This window comes from Lonchura striata, chromosome 3, assembly GCF_046129695.1.
Source record: "Lonchura striata isolate bLonStr1 chromosome 3, bLonStr1.mat, whole genome shotgun sequence".
Lineage (NCBI taxonomy): Eukaryota > Metazoa > Chordata > Aves > Passeriformes > Estrildidae > Lonchura > Lonchura striata.
In genome coordinates, this window is record NC_134605.1 from 9,587,116 (window position 1) to 9,608,889 (window position 21,774).

Here is a 21,774-nt window from a genome sequence, read left to right on the forward strand (position 1 = left end):
CACCACCAACAATAAAACTCTTTGATTTAAAAAGACTGGGTGACTATGGTAGAAGGCAATTTTCTACTTGCTTTAATGACTTTGTAAGTCTTACCCTTTGAATCAACTTGCTATTAGATCTTAAAATAAAATGATATTGTATAGTCATCATAAAAGGCAACTTTATAACCTTCTGTGTTATGCTTACATCAGGCAAGTTTCTTTCTATTTGTTAGTTTTAGTCTTTTATTGACATTATGATAATGTGCTGTAAAAAAGAATCAGGAAATTATGTTCACAGTAGGAAATTTAACAACATTATTTTAATATCCTATCTTCCAAAAAGAAAGAGAAAACATTAATTGCTACTTAATTTATGTAACAAACATTTCATTATTTTTACACTTCATTTTTCATGGATATTTATCACTATTACTGACTCTTACATTTTTTTATCTTTTATGAATTAAAAATGAGGAAGCCAAACTTAAACAGTGCTTTCTAGAAATTATGAAGGATTTCTAATGATGGCTCATGAGTTTGAAAAGCCACTGACTTGATAACCACATAAGTTTAGATACTTTCTGTGTGATGTGTCAAGTATGAGCAGCACAGCCATGGGACAGCCTAACATGGAAATTATAACTCTATTCCTCCCTTTCTGGAGTATTTGGAGAAAGAAGTGTTCTGCTACTCATCTGTACTCACTGAAGTTCCCTTTCATAGCTCTGCAGCTGAATTGTGCTAATTTGTGCCTTGGAGATAGTTGGAGACAACTGAAAATCAAGCTCTAAAATTTCTTGTCCTCATCTATGCAAGGTAGGAGAGGATGTGTTCTAGGCTTGAAACGAACCTTCTTTAGCTCCTGCATGGTTAGAAGCAGTTTAGATAAAGGAACAAAAGTGTGTCCTGTTTCATAGCTGCACAAATTAGAAAACAGACAGAAAATAATGATGTTCTTCAAAATGCAATAATTTGAGCCACTGTACAAGGAAAGTACAACTATTCCTAAAACAAGATATTCTGCGATAGCCATGTTCATTAAGGATTACAAATGTGTCAACCCTTACTGTCCTTTCTCACAAACAAATTATCTCTGGGCTTTGATGGAAGGTTTGTGCAAGAAAGAACAAAGGCAAAAAAGGGGAACAATTTGGTCCAGTAAATTAGTTTTTCCTGTAAGTATTTCCTCTGTAAAATTAACCTGGGATCTGAAACCAGGCTGCCCTTTTTGTCATGTGTAATATAACCAGCAATGAGGATTTATGGTCCAAATTTGCATTTGTTACATTTACTTAGTACCTTGCAGTCATTGTGGTTGCCCAAGAGGAAGGAAGGGTGGAATTCCCAGCTCTACCCCCTAACTCAATTTATTCCATTTATTAATGATCTGCAAGCCAAGGCACTGTCTGGTCCTCCCTCTCAAACATGGACTAGCTTTGCAATGCTTTAGAAATAAACACATTCTCCCTTAAAATTAACTGTTCAGTGAATTAATTTCTTAAAATGTATAAAGCTAATCTACGGAAGAAGAAGTCATATTGATGTAGACACTTTTCAGGTACTTTTAGACCTGTTCAGAGTCAGTATCAATATTACAAGTCTAGTTTGCTGCACAAAGTTACACTCCATGCTCTACCGTACTTTAGGCAACATTATGAAACAACATCACCCAAATTCTATTCTGAATGTCTGTATATGAACCAAAATAGCCAAAGATGATACTCTATTTTTTACTATGTAGCCTTTTTTTACAAGTTAATCAAATTAAGAAACCAATGTGAATTTCTCTGCAAGCTATTTCATACTTGGATACCCTTGAACTTTACTGAATCTGGGCTAAAAAACAAATGTGCAGTTAAAATAGTTCAATAAGTATTCAGAATCCCAAGAGGTGTTTATTTGCTATTGTCATACAAATACCTACCTCTTACAGTGTATTTTAAGAAAATATTTCTGAAGAGGGGAGTAGAAGTTCACCTTAATCTATTTAAGATGTATAAATAACACTGTCAAGAACAAAAACACTATAATGAAAAATATATAACTCTTTAAAGAAGTTCTTAAATCTGAGGTGGAGCCTAACACACATTCCTTTGTATAAAAAAAAACTGATTTAAAAAGCATCTGATGGGAAAAAGTAAAGGACATATTTTTATGACAGTACTTGTATTTTTAAACCAGCTTCTTGTCCTGTCCATCTCACACACTCTGATAGCAACAGGACTGCACTTAGGGATAAACATCTTGACTTAGGCCATTTGTAAGCTGCCCTCTTCATTGTCTAATCTGTTCAACTACCACATTCTCTTTCCAGCTGAAAAAAAGCCAGTGCCAAGTGCTCACTGCCAAGAAAAACTCAGAACCACTTTTAACCTGCTAGACTAAAGCCAGAAAATGTTTAACCTGCCAAGATCAAGTTGCAACTCTCTAACTTGCCAAAATCATGCCACCAGGAGTTAAGAAGGAAAAATTCTGAGTTTAAATCCTCAAGTGAAAATATTTTTTATCTCATTTGGCTTCTGATACGCAGCAAAACCAGTACTCCAGTTAGATTTCAACTGGTTTCACATGGTTCTGGATGCCACTTTCTAACCTGATTGATTTGCATATCTAGTAATTTCATCACAGATAACAAAGGAGAAGAGTGGATGATTCTGTCTGGCTGAGCTTTAACAAGGCTTTCAACACAATCTCCCAGAGAATCCTTTTAACCAAGCTGGTAAATTATAGTCTAGATGTGCAGACTAATGTATGTAATATATTGCTGCCTGAAATCTCAGGTTCAAAGGGTAGCAATGAATGGCTTCTCCTCTTCTGGAATGTGGGCACCAACATATTTCCTTAGGTGCTGTTCTTGGGGCCTATCTTAATATCTTCTCAGTGACCTGGAGGTAGAAATGGAACACACTCTCCTCAGGTTCCTGGATTACACCAAAGTAATGGGTACCATGGAGACCCTGAAGGGCTGTCACTCAGAGTGATGCAGACAGGCTGGAGGAATGGCCTGACAGAACCTTACAAAACACAGGATGGACAAATGCACTTGGCACAGACTCGCCCCAGAGCAAAGAAGGCTTGAGGCTGACAGGCTGGGCAGCAGCTCTGCAGAAGAGGACCTGCTGGTCCTTGTGGGCAGCTGGCTAAACATGAGTCAGCAAGGTGTCCTGGCACTGATGAAGCTAAAGAGAAAACCAGCTTTCCTCTCCAGAAATACAAGCTACATTCCGAAGAGACAGAAATGATCAAACAGGAATATTTTCTCATTTTGCAAGCAACTTACTTTGCAGAACTAGTGTTCTCTTAACAATAGAGAAACTACTCATCTCCCATCCAGTGTTTACAAATGCTCTCATTAATCAATAAAATGGGAACAAAAGCTTTTAGACTAATACCTATTGCTATTTTTTTTGTCTGTCTTTACTCATACACAACAACATATCTTCTTTATGTATCATGTTTTCAGTGACACTCTTTCTTCTGTGTAAATCCACCAGTTATTTCATACAGTGTAGGAATAGCATCGGCTACAGTGATTACTCACTCAGGTGCCACAGATTTGTTTTGGAATTGGCACAAAGTTAGTTCTGACAAACTTGCTGATTAGAAGCTTTGGGGAGAACAGCAGCTGGTTGTTATAGCCAAACATTGTTACAGATTCAACACCATTCAGAAAAATTATATGGATTACACTTATTAGTACAAATTTTAAAAATAGATTACTGAGCAATTCAAAGATTAAAACTATGCTGTAATTGGTTCTGATATGAATACATGCTATGTATGTACTGAATGCAACAACTCATGCAGTGATGTTCTATGGTAGTGCATAAGCAAAGGTTTGCTTCATTTTTCAGCTGGATAACTTCTGAACTAGACTCAACACTCTGCTGGCCAGGCTGAGGAACAAATTTAGCCTGAGACTTTAACATCTATGCCTTTAATGTCTATACAGAACTTTCAATGTATAGCTGAGTATGATTATATCTTATAAATGAAGAGGAAATGGGAATTTTTACAATGTTTTATATGCTAATTTATTCATTGACAGTGTAGTAGCAATATAAGTTATACTGTAAAGTTTCCCATACTTGTCTGAGGACTTCAGATTTGAACTGAAGTGTGGAAATTCTTTAAATAGCAACACATTTTGGTCTTCCTTTTGCCAAAGGCTTGGGCATCTGCAAAAACTACAAATCATGCCAAACTCTTTGAGTGATATATGGAGGACCACAATCCACTAGGAAATAAGCTAAGACGAAGTCATTCATTTCATTTAGGTCTTTCAGTGGAATTTGAACCATCCAGCCCACAAACCATGTCTCAGGAGATTGCAGTGTGCATCCAGCCCACAGTAATAATGATTCATATACATATATGTGTATATGCTTTATTGCTACCTTTAGCTGGATTAAAAGCAATATATCAAATTTTATATTTCTGCTTCTTTTATTAGCTTTCTAGCACTTGATCAGCTGATAGAGGCAATAATGAAATGTTTTTTTATAAACTGGAGTTTGTAAGTCCTGTCCTGAGAATGTAATATTTCAAAAAATAGCCTAAGCTTTGGGGAAAAAACCAATTACAGAAACAGCATTAAAAATGCCAAGCACTGGGCAGAAGCAATTCTGGATCAGTTTAAAAAAGTGATTGATGAAACTCTAATCTGAGCTGAAGGAACAGTTTCACGACAAGCTGTGACCATTCCACACACTTCATTAGCTGCCATAATTAGCCTGGTGTTTCAATTTGTTAGAACTGGTGGGGACTATTTTACTCAGAATGCAAACATCAAAAAACAGGGTGCCTCAGACTTCAGAAGAGGCTGATGAGAAGCTTTTCTAGTCTCTGTTAACTAAAAGATTAATTACAGCTGATGGGAGGCTGTACTCTGATTGTCACTCTGTCTATGTGCATTACTTTTAGCATTAGAAGAAAGACATGGTTGACACTACACTGTTCAATCAAGCAGCTTTGCATTAGCACACAAAGTCTGTTAATATGCAATGTTTTTACTGTTTCTCTTTTTTCTTTTTTCTCCCCTAAGTTTGCAGCTCTCATACCTAACAAGTTATTCTTTAAAAGAGCAGGGTGTTTGGTTGGTAATGGCAAGCACTTATCATACATGCTGCCATTCCTTCACATGACTACAGGTGAGAAATCCTGACATGTCTCCTAGCTACAAGCTGGGAATATTATTTGTTTTTATTATTGCAGTCAAAATGTTGACATTCCTTCTCAAATAATCTCATTATGAGAAACAAAACCAATACAGTTGTGAAACTGGTACTGCGTGCTTCAGTCTTTGTACCCTACCCCTCTGCCTCAAGTGTGGTTACCTCTATACATTAACTCATCAAAGCTTGTAAGGTTGTTTATATGGAAGAGAAGTTTGAATTTGAAGTGCAAAAGTTAGTCCTGAATAATTCCATAACTTTAATTCTAGAACATTAACACATGGCAAATCACCTACTCATAAAAACACTCCTTATGTGGATATGCTTTTCACTTTTCCTACAAGTATTACCAACAAAAACTGTAAGAGAAGAAATAATATAGTTTATCAAGGTGGAAAATCCTTTTAACATGAGTTTGTAAAGGGCATGTTGAAACCAACTCTTCATTACATTACATGAATAAACACTGAAGTGTATTCCAAAGTGGATATTGTACCATGATTTAAAATGGGGAAAATTAGTCTGCAATTGATTAATAATATAAATTTTGAAGAAAGAGGCAGTAGAATCTTACATCAAAACATTAAAACAACAAGCAGTCTGTCTTACTTTCCATGTCTCATTCATTCCAACAAAACTGCACAAAGCTTTTACTGTGGTTTTTCCTGCTCAAGGAATGTAGGTAACACTAAAATCCATCATGCTGCACTGAAGTCCTACTGCTCTGAAAATAGTGGACTTTTGCTTCTGGAGATAGCATCCAAACAATAAAAACCCTGCAAACTTACAGCTGTTCTTTCAACATGGGCTCATATCTGGCATAGTATCTTAGAACACCTGTGGGTGTTATTAGCATTTAAATTATAAAATTGCACAATCATAATGAGTCAGTGTAGCAAAATCTCTAAATTTAGACATCATTTCAAGATGCAAGTCTGTAGTCTTAAGTGCACCTGTTGCAAGAAAGTCATCAAAATATATCTCTCATCTTAGACCTCACTCTTGCAAACTCACCAGCAATGTACATTTAAAGATGAGATTTTAAAAGTCTTTTTCTGAGAAAATGGGTATCACCATGTTTCCCAGAACATTGTGTCTGAATGGCATGAATTTACATATTGATTATATTCATTATGGATTGGGTCCTTATCTGATGCCAATTTGCCCAGCTCCATGGCTATATGTCAGTTATGCCAGGGCTGAGGACCAGCTCTCAAACCTGCAGTTTTCAACAGTTGTATGGCCCATGTAATTCCCAGAGGATTGTGAAAAGCTTTTGGTTACTTTAATTTCAACTCTATTTAACAAGCATAAACAAGATCTTGGTGAGTATTATAAAATAATAACTAGCTTGCTTTTGCAGATAAATTCCATAAAGAATTTTAAGTGCCTTCAAAATATAGCCTTTTTAATTCAATATTGCAGCAAATTGAATTGAGTTGAAATACATTATGTTTGACATGCATATAAAAAATCTACTTAATTCCAAGAATTCTGAATAGTCTATCCAAAACTGATATGAAAAGGCAAGGCCATGGATTTCCCAGTTTAGCGTATGGATTTTGAATTCCAACAAACAAAATCATATCCAAATAGTCAACACCTAAAACCAATATAAACAAATTAGGTGTAACCCCAGTATCTACTGTTTCTAGATTAACTGATTTTTTTGCAATTAAAAGCTGTGCCACAAGTTACTGTAATGTACACTAGGCACATATTGAAGGAATTGGGCAAGATACTCTCTTTCTAAAGGGTTTCTGATTAAATAAGAACCTTTAAAATGTTTAAGCAATGTACAATGGGAATTATTTAGAAAGCTTAAACATACATATATCTCACTCACAGAAATACTAGTTAAAGTTAACTCAACTAAAAAAGCGAGGTTTTCTTTTATACCACTAAGATGCAAGTTACATTATTAAACGAGGAAGGTAGGCAAAGCAAGACATTTATCATCCAACAGACAAATGACAGAGGATTGCTAGTTAGACAGTATAATAAGTGCCATCTAATTTTCTCCTTCGAATCAATTTATTCTTCAAAGGCTTGGATCATCATCAAGGGACTGCATTTTCCCACTGAGAAATTACAGAACTGAAAATCAGGTTTTATAAAATATTCAACTAGTTGCCTACAAACCCTTACAAATGATGGCTAGAATGGATTTGATTAGACAAGTGGTGACAGTACCTCCTCTTATGCAATAATTGAATGGTTTGACTCTTCTCAGATACTACTTTGTAGCATTACTTCAAAATCAGACCCTGTGACTACTCATCAGTAACCACTAGAAAGTTTTTTCAGCCTTCCAGTTATGCACAGATTCTTTTCTGTATTTAGTTGAACATTAGCCAAGGGTATATTTTGCATGTTTTAATTTGCTTCTTTCTACAACCAAGAAAATAATTTGAAAGCGCAATGATAATTAATAATAATTAATAATTGTATATCAAGCATAGCATTTTTCAAAAGCAACCAGTGGTGACCTTAAGGATTTTCTCAAAGGAAACAATGTACAACTCAAGAACCTTTCTAGTAAGAGCACTGAAAGTGATCTTCATAACAAAATATAATTCTGTAAATAAGACACCTGGAAAGATCATTTGGTAAACTGTCAGAAGTTGGAATTGTCTGCTTTCCTGGAAAATGAAATGGGTGCATCTTATAATAAGAGATATTTCATTCTAATCCTGTGAATGAGAAGTAATGTCTGGTGTTCCCACTTGGACATGGCACACTCCTGCTTTCCTCAACACCTTTCCTTCTCAACAGTATTTTATGACATTTACCAAAAAAAAAAAAAAAAAAGAAAAGAAAAAGGAAAGAAAAAAAGAGAGAAAGAGGTCAGAAGTTGCAAAAGTGACTTTAAGATACTTTTTTTTATCCAGTTTCAGAGACCACCTGCTTATTAAGTTGTTCTGTGATATTAAATTGGGCAACACTGGTCTCTTTCTGTAATATCTAATCACGTAGCCAAACACCTGAGCTCCAAGGAGCTCACAGCTCTGAAGCATATTGCTGTTGAGGGAATCAACCTATGTGGAGAAAGTGAATCACTCAGGTGATTCTTTCATGTGAAGGTAGAGTAAAATTTTGACTCTAAGTGGTTCTTCTGAGAGCAGAAAATATATGTTACAGGGTAGAACAGACAGACTATTCATGGACAGTACAGTATATATTGTTGTAGGACTAGACCCTTGGATTTAAATTTTGTTTGGGGGCAGGAACTCAGGATAGCAAAAAAAAAGTGAGACAAAGCAGTGTTTTGCTGCTTTAGTTTATAATTCAAGCTCAGGGTCCACTCGGAAGTCTGAATAGATGCATCAAGTCATGCCAGCAGTAATAACCATACAGGAGCCACGTCATGGGCCAGGGATCGCTGGAGTTCATCCCACTTTGGCAACAACCCTTATTATCCCTGACATGGCTCATGGGAAAACCAGGATTGGAACAAGCAAACTCCTACAGCCCATCTAATAATTCCTTTCTGGCTGCCACATTTTGTGAGATCTGTATTGACCAAGAAAACACACTGAGGTTGGATTGGGGAACTAGGAATCTGATATTCCAAATATGCACTAGCACTTCTTATGTACATTAGTAAATTCTGTCACAAAGCACACTGGTAAATATGGCCTTTAAAGTTTTAAAAGGTAATTAAGCTGACAGTTCAGATGCACATTCATTAGCCAGTATTATGCCGTACTAGAAAACGTTCTTGTATGTTTTCAAGTACGGCATAATAATGGATAATCTTTTTTTCTAATTAAAATGAAAACAAGCAAATTCCTTTGATAAAAATAAAGTCACAGTCTGAATAAGAAAGAATTTAAAACTTTACACAGATCATACCTATGATCTCAAAGTAAATCACTGGAAGGTTAGAAAAATTGAATGAAGGAGGAATTTAAGTAAATTTCAGTATAGACAGGGAAGGAAAAGCACAAAGAGTGCATCAAAAATTCTACCTGGTAATGACATCATTCACTAGACATGACTGTTTTATGTGTTGGCTCTGCAAGAGATAAAACTAATTTTCAAACAGAAAAAATCTTTTTCAGCCACTACAAGAATTTTTTTCTGTTTTTTCTATTAACCCAGATGGAAAATCTGTCAGTTCTTGGACAAAGAGCAAAATTTATGCCTAGTGTAAAGCAATGAAATTATACTTTTCATTATACTTATGTTACAACATTCTTTATATAAATTCTGGCTTGGATTATATACTCATACTTGTTTTTATCTGTTATGTATGTCATGATTTAATTAAATACTTCTGCAACTTCATGCAATCAGAGTTGAAGGCAATCATTGTTCAACAAAATTGACTGAAGCTCTTGATTGTGCCTTTATCTGCGCTGGCTGAATCTGAGACTGCAATTCTCTGCCTCTGATGACAAAGGTGGAAGTGATATAATTTATATATGGAACAACTATTGCCTGCTCTAATGGCTACACAGTACAGTGTGAAAATGCCAGCAGTGTTGACCACACCCCTGCTTCCATTGCTCCACCAGAAATAGAATTGTGTTGGTGGTGAATTACAAGAACTACGTTTTCTAGCCCAGGCAAGGCCATGATAATCAGAATTATTTGAAGTTGATATTTGATTAATGCTGGCAATACTCTATAAGTGATTTCCACGAGACAATATCTAATTATTTAATTATTTCCCATTATTAATGGAATGAAACAATTCAAAACAAACAGCTAAAATGACTGTTTTTCAGGAAGCTCATAAACATCAATTCATACATGTAGAAATCTTACTAAAATTATATCAAGCTGGCCTGTTGAACTTGAAAGGCATATTTTATCCCAATCAATGCATAAAAGTAAAATTATCTATAACTAAGGCATGTTTCTGTGCTGTACAGTTCAGCTGTAATGATCCCCACACACTGCACTTGCACATTAATTATGATAATCATAATCACGGTCGTTAAGCTGAATGTTCATTATTATCAGGATGCTGGTGACAGCAGATTCAATCATCGGGTGCAATGGGCAGGCAGTCACAGTCCCACCCAAGTTTCTGCAGACAGCGTTGTGCCACATTAAATCTACGATGTGTTCCACATCCCACTCCATTCCAAAAGCTGTAGACGGTAAAGGTCAACTTTATGTTCTGTGCAATATGCTTAGGTTCTCTAAATTAATTCTTTGCAGTCCTGGGTATTTTTTATGCTTTGTAGGTAATAAAATCCTGTTTCGGGCCAAAATGCCTGTGCAAATAATGAAACTGTGATTCAGTTGTACTGTAATTCACCTATAATAAGGCATCAGAGGGAAGACTCTATCAGAATTGAACATCTTCAACTATCACTTCCTGAATTTTACAAATAAGAAAACATTAAAGTCAGTTTTCTAAAATGCATATGCAAACTAATTCCAATACCGATTAAGACTGTAAGCTATTATTTCTGCCTCAGCAAATATGAACATATGTGAGTGTTTTGACAGCTGAAAGACTATAGTTAGTGTATTTGATCCCTTGGTTGTCCATCTGCACTGGAACCTATCATTATACATCAAATTCCTAGTGTCTAGTAAATTTTTTATATTGAAACTTCTTACACTAATTCTATCAAAGACAGTTCAATTTATTTAGACAGATAATGTAAAACTTAAAATATGTAAGCAGTTTTATATTTTATACTGATTTGCTGAGTAAACTAATTAGATTCAGTTTCACTAAAGGTATAGTACTTCTATTCCCTGATTATTTATAATAAAGAATTAGAACAGAACACTTTTTTCCTTAACTCAAACTTCTTTGAAATGTAAATGGAGTGAGATAAAATTTTCAGATGATAACTAGATGAAAAAAAGAACCATTAACTTTTCCTCACATAGATATGGTAATTATTATGTTTAGAGGAAGTCTATGCTAATATCCTTTCATTTTCCAGAAGAAATGTAACAAGGTAATACTTTTCATTGTTTTCATTTTGCTTCTAAAGTAATTATATAATTTACATACTAATCTTTTTGTGACTTGAATTAAATTGCATAGTAATAAACACATGAAAACCTCAGGAAAATACTACTAGGACATGCTCATGTACACACACAGACACAAAGAAACTTTTTGTATTTAATATTAAAAAAAGCCAGCTAATATCAACTGATATCAAATAGCACCTCAGCAGCTCAGACCGGTCACTGATCAACAGACCACTGACTTGACTCCTTGGAAGAACTTACCTATTCTTACCAGCAACAACACATGAAACTTGTTTATCATAAGTCCATCAGAAACTGAACTGAGATCGTGGCAGTGTTATCAGTTATTCATGTTCTAATAGAGGTTGCATCCACAAAAATATAACCTTGTGGTAAACTCAGAGGAGAGTTGTGTTCAGCAGACAAGCTATTAAGCAAAAATACTTTTTTTTTTACATGCCCTTCAGTCTTGTGATTCATTAGAACAGATAATTTTGTTAATTGCATTTATATATTCAATGTTTTCATGGTGTTTAGAAATGAGAAAGTGACACAGAGTTCTATTAAATTTAACAGGAAAGTATGACGTCACACTTGCATATAGGCCTTCTTCCATTAAACTGCCATGAGGAGCTTGAGGTTTTGTGGTTCTTTTGGGGTTTTTTCCTGATAATAATGATCCATTAAAGCAGTAGGTATGTCATAAATAGACCTTTTCTCCTCTTATCTCTCTGCTTGGGTAAGGGGCTGCTAATGGAAGCTTCATATTGATTTAGAATTGGAGTGGGAAGGCTCTGTGTCACGTTGGGTTAATGTATACAGCTATTCACTGCCAGAGATTTAGGTTGATATCTATCCATGATCACAAGTAGAGTTCTTTTTGGCTAAGCCCATACTTTATATATGTGTGGTATGATATACAGTATAAATATCTTTAGGGTTTTGATATCATTATCTGAGCCTGAGCAAGAACTTGTAAGAACTGGAAAAGCAAGTCTTTACAGGACAAGATGAGTACCAGAAATAATAATAATTTAGGTCCTTTTTATATATCATACTTATGCTGTGGGACTTTTGCCAGTCATATCTCCCACTCCTTGCTTTTGAAATTCAGAAATCTGTTTGATTGTTGATGTTTTATTTGCAAGGAGATAATTACTGCATGCAATTACTCTCAGCTAATTTTTAAACCATAAAGTTTTGAGGAAAAATATTTTTAGAATGTTCCTTCTCAAACTAAGATTCCTTGGAACTTGTTGTATATTTACAAAGGTTAAATTGCTTTCAAGGAAATAATTTATCATATCTTACAAAATCCCAGAATTTTTCAGGTAGGAAGAGACCTCTTGAGATCACCCTCTACAGGTCCCCTACTCAGCTACAGCAGGTTGCTGGACCATGGATATATCCAAGGATAAAGATTATACAACCTTTTTGGGCAACTTGTGCCAATGCTCTGTCACCCTCACAGAAAAAGAAAAAAGGAAAGTGTTTTCTTCTTGTCAGCTTGAATATCATGCATTTCACTTGTGTTCGTTGACTCTTGCCCTGCACACTATGGAGTCTGAGAAGTTTGGGATCTTGTTCCTCCTTTGCTCTCATGATGTTTTTATGCACTTTAATGAAATCTCTCCTGTGCCTTCTCTTTTCCAGACTGAAGTATTCCAGCTGTCTCAGCCTCTCCTCCTATAAATTTGCTCCAGTCCCCTAACTGTATTGGCAGAGAATGCAGCATAAAGCCAAAATTTACTACCGTTTTTGTACTCAGAAATTTTAAAGTGATTAAGGTACCTAATACAAATACAAATAATGCAAACACTACACACTCATGTTCTGAGAAAAATTACCTCTTACAGCACTACAAAACCAGACATATATGAGATGCTCCTGACAAAGCAGGCAATTTAATGAGGTCTTCTTAAAATAAAAAACAGCTATTCACTAGTTTTAAGATTTTTCCAAAGAATGTAAGTGCTAAAATATCGTGTTGTTTTAATCAGGTTTTCCTATAGTATCCTGAAGTTTATCTTAATGTGTTAGAGTAAATATACAACCTCTCTTAAATCAGAAAAGGCAAATCAAACAAAATGAAACTTAAGAAAATGCATATATAACTGAAGCTTTACTTAATCAGGGTCTGAAATCCTGATCTTGTAGGACCAACAGGTGTTGAATTTCCTCAAATTGAATCTACCAGAGAGTCAAGGAAATTTCACAACTCATCAAGCTCTAACTACGTGGTTTTATAACGTGCTAGAAAGAATCCTGTGGGACTGCATGATCTCTAGATCATACTGAAATTCACTTAGTTCTAATAAAACAAGTAAATAAATCCTTGATTATCCAAAAAAGTAAATAAATCCTTGATTTTGCAGTGACTTACCTTGTCTGCTACCCACTTTTTAGGATATACTTCTCTGAAATATTTAGTTCCATAAGCTTCTTGGCCATATTTGTCTGACTTAAAAAGTGATGGCTCATACTTCTCATAATTTTTATGATATGAAGAAAATGGCAGAAATCTGAAATGCAAGAATATTTTAGAATCAGTTATGCTCTTCTCTAGATGCCACAGGATTGATATAAATCAGTGCTTCAGGAGATGACATGGACACAAGTTCCTGATATTTTCCACTACACTCTTAATGTTCCTTCTCAGTATTGTGAAAGGATTACTGTAATTTCTCCTGCACCTTTTTTCAGATTAAATTTGGAGCAAAGAGACAATGAGTTTCAACAGGATAAAATGAAGACTTTGTGCGCAAGGATCTAACTTAGTTCACTTGCATTAGTAGATTATTATTTTGTGTGTATCTGCACTGACAGCTGGTGGGATGTGCAGGACAATCAGGGTTCCCTTTGCTGGGAGGTGCCTGCTGGTACCTCAGGTCCTAGCAGGGAGTGCAGCCTGTGCCAGCTGCCAGTGGCAGGAGCTCCCCATGCACAAGGAGAGAGATCACCTCTGGAGAGAGGCATCCTTTGCTATGTATGTCATAGCCAAAGCTAAATAAACCATATTCTCATTTAGCAGAACAGAAACTTGTGCATATTTGTAAACCACAAAACAGAGAAATTATTTCTTTAGAATTCACAGACTGTGTACTTTACACTTAAATTATAATTATGTCCTAATTAGCAATCTTTTTGAGCCAGCTTCTTTCATTTTCGGTGATAACGATGATGGACTTGCTCCTTATATAATGCCAGCAAGCAATGAAGCTCCAGCTACCTGCTGGAAGAGGTTTTCAGATGGATGTCCCTAATTGTCAGGGATAACCACAGGTTTTTTGGGTAGGTTTCACAGCAAACTGTATGAAGGAAAGTGAAAAACATCTTTCAGACCTTGTATATAGAAGATCTGCAAGACACTCTACAAACACATCTTAGTTCCATCTATTTCAGTTTCCCGGAGAGTCATAAGAGCAAACAAGTACATTTTACTATAAAGTAAAACACTGGGAATTAAATTTATAATTGTTGTTATTCTGAAGAAATCAACATGTGTTCCTAATTCTAGAAGTGCAGGAATTAAAATTAAAAAGACATGCTTCAGAAAGTCCAAAACATGACTTTTAAATGTCATGAAGAAGTACAGTTAATTAGAATGCTTCCTTAGCTGAAAGCTTTTCAGAATCCACAGTCCCTGTAAGAGTTAGGCAAATAAAATTTTTACACAAAAATGAGGATTAAAATACCCTTCTTCATCTCTCAGCTGATACAGATGCAGAAAACTATTTATTTTAACTGATTTATCAACAATTGAGGGTTTTTAAAAAATATTTCTCTTTCTGCCTCATAAAAAGAAATGGTTTTAGAATCTTTCCAGCTGTATCAACTTCTTCTATCATGTGCCACAAAGAAATGCCATGTAAAGTTAGTGAAAGGAAAACCCTGAGTTAGCAGACTTTTAAATAATAAAAAGCTATAGTAGCATGTGTATACCCATGGGAAAGGACACCCTCACACAAGACAGATTAGGGTACTTGTAATGCTAATTTGCACATGGGATGGACATCACACACACACAAAAATTAATGTGGCCCCAGTGTCCCAGAGAATACATCGAAGGTGCTGTGAGCCGGCTGCTCCACTTGCAGTTTTTATCACTTCTGAATTGCATTTTAATAGTACATTTTTCTTTTGTTCAGACATGAAAGAAAATTGGCTTTCTCAGGGGATTGGATAGCTGAGAAGACAAGGCTTGCAGTTTTGGGATTTACCCATATATGCACAGAATTTAGTTCAGCCATAGCATTCATAATTTAATATGAATATCATGTCTGTAAAATTTATACACAAAATAATTATAAAATCTTGAGGAAAGTAGAAGTAAATTATTATAATTTTCCTTAAAAAATTTCTACATATAGGTTTTGATTTTTCTGTGGATCTGTTCATCTCTGTCTTTTTGGCAAAAAAAATCTCAGAGTAATGTAGGTTTTACTATAATTTAAAAAAAAACCAAAATTAATACTGTGAGACACAATTAGCAGTATTTTCTTTTAAATGAAATAACAAATATTTAATAGGGTATAAAGGTATCAAGTAGAAGATTTTTCTTCTGTTTACAGTTCTGCTCTCAGAGTCAGGGGGCAGATCTTTGAAGTGATGATGCTCTAGCAACAAGAAAGGATCACATGCTTGTAAATTCAGTGTCTTCTTAAAGAAAGTGAGAATTTACATTATGTGAATAAGTAATTAAAAGAATTACAACAAGTTTTCATGTTAAGTAGGGTAACCAAATTAATGGGAGCAATACCAAAGTCATTATAGCCCCCCAACCAATAATAATAAGAAGAAGTAATAGCACTGCAAAATACTTCAGTAATGGTATTATGTTCTGTAGCTCTTTGTATACACCTGACACAGCTTTTCCCAAAATTAATGACAATACGTGCTCTGAAAGTGACAGAAGAGAGTGATGGAAGAACATTAAATTCAGACAATGGTAGGATAACATTATCAACTGTACAAGTTTAGATTTCAATAGTTTAGATTTCAAAACATTCACTCATTATTCCTGCATCTAGTGTTCTGCTTTTCCTTGTGATTTAAGTGTAAATTCAGAAATTCTTAAAGGTTTTCAGTAAACATGACAGAGACACAAGTACCAATCAAAGAAGAATTAAATTCTGTACTAATGTTTTATTGGGCTATAAGAAAAAAACAGTACAAGCTGAGACCTAGCAAAAGATTATTTAATAGAAGATTTAATTTTCCCTAAATAATTAATTTTAATTAATTTTCCCTAAATAAATATATTGAAAAATGAAAAAATAATTAATATCAGACCAAATGAGAAATATGTCAAAGAATATGATCAAAATGGTGAAAGGGTTGGAACTAAACATGGGAAACTACAAATGGCAGTACTACTCATAGATAACCTGAGAAGGACCAGGACCAAGGCTGGCTGTGTCACTGGTGATGAAGGCCACTAGCACTGCTGCTATTACCCTGCTATATTCAACCTAATTAGCCTAAAAAGACCTAAAAGTCTTCAAACAGCTGCTAGAGGTATTTAAATTTCAAAGACACCATAGATATTTGTTGCTAACAAAAATAAAAATTGTTTTATCTCTCATCCTCTCCTGGACCTTCCTTCTACAATTAATTTTATCCTTCTAACCCTTTTCTTCCCTCACACATTTACAGTCCCCTTCCATGATTTTTGTTCCTACATTCCTCACCTACCATTTCTTCCCTTTGGTCTGCCTCTTTTATTGCAATCTCTCTCACTATTTTGACAGGAGATGGAAAAGGCTTTAGATACTGAAAGTTTTCCAGTTGGGCTGACAGAGATGACAGAAGCAGCAGCAGGAGCTGGTTTCTGGTGCCTATGGCAGTGTGAGAGGAGCACAGCAGCAGAAGCAGGAAAAAGAATGTCTCAGGTCCATCACTGACTGCTGGGCAGCAATATCATGGAACCCACCAATAGGACACTGGACAGGCAGTAACTTTTTATTGAAATTTAAATGGCCACAAATAACCAGACTGGTCTCTCAGCATGTTCTCTGAACCTGCCCAAGAGGCAAAATCCCAGAAGTCTACTGGAGCAAGCAGGTGATCCTGATCCCAGAAATGCTTCAAAACATACCCAGGCTTCTGAGAAAGAACTGCCAGATCTACTGCGGGACTGCCACACATGCTGCACTTCCAGGGCACAGGGAGAAATATAAAAGAGTACTGTTAAGTGGATTTTCAAACTTTCACATTTGTATGTACTGTACATTTTTGCAATTTAGTAGGAAAAATGCCAGCTAAATATTAACTCTATGACATTGTTAAATTTTTATCTAAAGTGTTTTTATAGAACAGCAATTCAATTCTTTGTTGTCTTGATTTAATTCAAATTTATCTCGCTTTGAAGAACTCCATGAACAATTAGCTCCAAACATGCCATGCTTCTTTATCAGGAATCTGTGAATATTTTATCTTCTTTTTTTTCTTTAATAAAACACATCATTAATTTTAAGCTTTCAAATTTGGATTATACCTGAAGTAATTTTTTCATCAAATCAAATCTTTTCGCTTGGGGAATAAAGAAGGAAGCATAATGGTTTTCCATAGCAAAACAACTGCAGCAAGGCACAGTCTGGTCCTGCTCACACTGGCTCACTAATGTGCAGCAATGTTTGCACATCCTGCCTCTCCTATTCTGTGTGAATACAGCAGCACCCAGCTCCTCATGGGCTTATTTTCAGCAAGATTATGCTTTTCTTTAGAACAGCTGTGGTGCTGCTGTGCTGCCCTGTGCTGGGCAGGACAAATACACTTGCAGAGAAATTAGTGACCTAAATAAGCTCTGTACTTGGAGAGCACCAATGTTATGAGTGGCTTGGTATTAATTGTAAGAAAAGTTAAAATCCAAGTCACTTTAAGATTTAGAATCTTTAAAAAATCTTTTAATTTCTAGAGTTATAAAATCTTTTACTGTATTTCTGACTTAGCTGCAGGGAAAATGGCTACTACGACACATCTGAAAACTTTTTTCAAATTATTCTTAGTTTGTCATATGCTTTGCAACTTCAGCAATTTGCATATTTTCTGGACTGTTATTGTATTATGATAAACAGGGATTATCATATATTTTCAGATAATGTTTTCTTAACAATTCAACTTCTATTTGTAACTCTTCCATTTATTTTAATTACTAGCACAGTGTGCAACATTTATTAATCATCAGAGTCTTTTTAAGTTAAAATACTAAATTAGCTAACCCCATTAACACAGAATACTCCAAACAAGCAGTAATAGGAGAGGTAGTTACTGTGCAAATCGTATTATACATGCGGGTGCTCTAGGGCACAGTTAAGCATGATTACCCTCTTTTGATCCAGTATTCCTCTGCTTCTTCCAGCTAATTTCCACTGGAAATTTACAAAGTAGCGCCTTCATTTTTCCATCTTAATTTTTCTAATGAAGTTCTGGTACTTTATAACACTGGGGATGCAGATAATAAGTCTGTGTATAATTAAGAAGTTCCAGAATTTGCTGCAGAAGAGATCTCTTTTACATCCTACAGGAACTAGGCTGTGCTTTTATTTGCCACTTTACTTTGTCGCAGACAGGAGTTAAATAAAAGTGGCCAGAGAATTTTTAGATTTACTGATATTGCAATCAAAGTGATTGATACTTTTTGAATAAACAGTGTATTTATTACGTTACCAGAAACAATATTTGTACTAATGCACCCAAGTAGGCTTCTCATGGCAAAAACAGTGCACTAAAGATAATATCACTAGATATGCTAAATAAAATACTCCATCTTTATTCTTGTATCTAACACTTTGATTTTAATATACATGCTTTATAAACTAAATAATGTCTGCCTGAGCACAGACACAGTCAGAAGCTGAGATAATGTTTCTGATGTCACACCAAAAGACTACAATAAGTTAGGAAACCTATGACTTACACTATTGCTATCACCACACTGCATCTCTTTCTGATGTTTCTTGACTTCATGAAGATATTTAATAGTATACTTCGAAGTATGAGGCATATTATATAAGACAGATTTTATCAATGTTAATGAAAATAATTTACATTTTTGCTCACTGGAAAATTAGGCCAGCATGCGGCTGCACACAACTGAGTAAAGAACTTTTTATGCTTCATCTTAATCTGCTGGATCCAGCAGTTGATGTCTCAAACTAGACACTGTATTAAGTGGCCATCCCAAAGGAATGCAATTGTCATTCTTATCCAAATGGAGGGGGAAATTACTTCATTTGTATGAAAAATAGCACAATAAGGTAGTAACAGCTTCAATTATATTGGAAAAAGGAATCATTCTTATTAGACTGGATTACCTAGTTGCTTTTCCATTACAGAAAAGGAAGTTCCAGCAGTTGCTTTAAGTAAGCACAGTATATTCTCTTTTGGTTTCATTTGTACTGCTTCTGCCTGCCTCAAACTCTCTCACAGCTTTTCCAAATTTTTTGTGCATTTTATCAAAAGCAAGAACTTTCTCAGAGCTTGCAACACTCATCCTATCATCCTGCAAACAACCACTAATAACTAGAGGTGTGTGAGAATTCTGAATGTTGCTGAAAACTTCAGGTACATGCCTGCCGCGCTCCCGCCCCAACAATCTTTCTGTCTTAAGAGACCTCACACAATACATACTCTGGAAATATACATATCAATGTAAAAGTCATGCATGCAAACACAAGCTTTCTCAACACATGCCACATACTTCTGCTACTTATTCTCTCCTTATTTTCTAAAACAGAAGAATAATCAGCTTAGAAAGCACTACCAGGAAGAAATAAAGTCCCAAAGTACACAATTACATAGCAAGAAACAGAAATTTGTCAATTCATAATAGACACTGCTGAGAAAAAACTGCTGTAGAATCTGAGTAACCCTTTGCTGGCTCCTCCCTGGAGACCAACATCCCATGAAGCAGCTGCAGCATTACCAGTGAGCATTAGTCCTGGCGATGACCTGCAGCTCTGTCATCACCTTTTCAAGGTTACAGATGTGACCCTTGCATGGCTGGTTGAATAAGAAGCACAAATGGAATGATCAGAGCCTGAAAATGTATAATACACTCTGCATTTAGTGTGCGTGAAGCTGAGAATCATTGATTGTTGGGACATTGCTTCTGTGCATTAAGGATGTTATTAAATGCTTCCTTACCCATAAAGTAAATAAAGACCCCACATCAAATAATATCTACCAAAGTTGGAGGCTTCAATTTAAACTGTACAAGACCAAATCTTCACAATTCCCTCACTGAAGAGTCAGTGAAACATTTATTGCAAGGTCTGACCTTCTGAAAGTGTTGATACAGTAATGTCTGGGGTAAACTTCATCAAATAAAGACTGGGCTATGTAGTCATGCCTATAAATGAAGAACATAATCTATCCTCAGTTGGAAGGCATCAATCACAACTAATTCAGTGACAAAAACACTTTAAATAAGAGTTAGAGTATTAATTACTACCTAGTGGTAGGGGTTCTTCTAAATTTCACCGACAGAAATTTGATACAAAGATGAAAAAAAGACAGAAATTTATGCTGAGATGTGAAAATTAAGCTGTTTCCTCCTCCTCACACACATACATGAAAGAATACAGAGATAAATAGAAAAGAGGAGTACATTTGTACTTGTAACTTAACTCAGGTATGATTTTGGTATGAAAGGAATAAAAAGTGTTATCTCTCACTAAACAAAAAAACAAATAAAAACTACTAAAAACAAACTAACAAAAAACCTCACCAAAAACATTGTCCAAAAGTGAAAAAGTAGTCTTAATAAATTATTTTTTTAATTTCAAAGCGGTTTCTGAATAGAATTTTAATTCAAAAATACCATTAATATTAAATTGGGGAAAATGGTCCAACAATAAAAACATAGAAGTTAAACCATGTAAACACAATTGATTCCGGCACTCTTAAGTCCCAATCCTGAAGCTGACACATAGCAATATGGAGCTGATAAAAAGGCACGAAACAGATCAAAGATAGCAAAACATCATGTGCCAGTAATCACAGGCTGCTCATAAGGAAAAGTGATTCCCTTCTGTCCTGAATTCTGAAAAGCCAAAGGATTGTCAAGAGCAGTGAATTCAAGGAAAAGGTTGGCAAAATATAATTCTTTTTTCTAGTTAACTACAAAGCCAGAGAAAGTGAGTTAGCAGGCTTTTATTATTATTTGATAAAACAGTGTTTAACAGCCATCATGCTAAAAAAAATGGAAATATTTTGGCCACAGCCTGAAATCTTTTGGGACAGAAGCTTTAATCTTTTGGGGTAGATTATGCCTGTATTTGAGATTTTATGGAAAAGAACTGGCCTGTCTGACACTATTGCAGCTGCTGTGGCTTAGGAAATCAAACTGCTTCAAAGATTATACTAGTTTTTAGTATCATGTTCTAACACGCAACATATGCTCCCTCCCCTTCCAAGTAAGCTGTGGTACTCTTCTGGGAGAGAAAACAAGTCTCATTGGCATGCAACACCATTTTTTCCTCTCATAACTAGTAAGCTCCCAAAATATGAAGCTTGAAACAGTATTTTTTCCTTGGCAAGGTGCATGTGGCAAGACAGAATTTGCATTTGTTTTCTTATTCCCTATTAAAGCCATCTGTTGCATCACATATTATTATTATTATTACAAGTTCTTTTAGACACTCCTAGATATGGATGGCACATGTCA

General features: G+C 35.3%; 1 protein-coding gene and 1 long non-coding RNA gene across 3 annotated transcripts in view; one reads left to right on the forward strand and one right to left on the reverse strand.

Annotated features, from left to right (window-relative positions):
• Positions 1-21,774, forward strand: part of LOC116183362 (uncharacterized) — a 106,920-nt gene that overhangs the window by 69,015 nt on the left and 16,131 nt on the right. The gene's annotated exons all lie outside the window — the stretch shown is intronic.
• Positions 1-21,774, reverse strand: part of SPATA17 (spermatogenesis associated 17) — an 83,538-nt gene that overhangs the window by 6,242 nt on the left and 55,522 nt on the right. Inside the window, exon 9 of the mRNA XM_031504245.2 lies at positions 13,489-13,627. Within this exon, the coding sequence (XP_031360105.2) occupies positions 13,489-13,627 (139 nt within the window). The remainder of the gene's footprint in view (positions 1-13,488; positions 13,628-21,774) is intronic.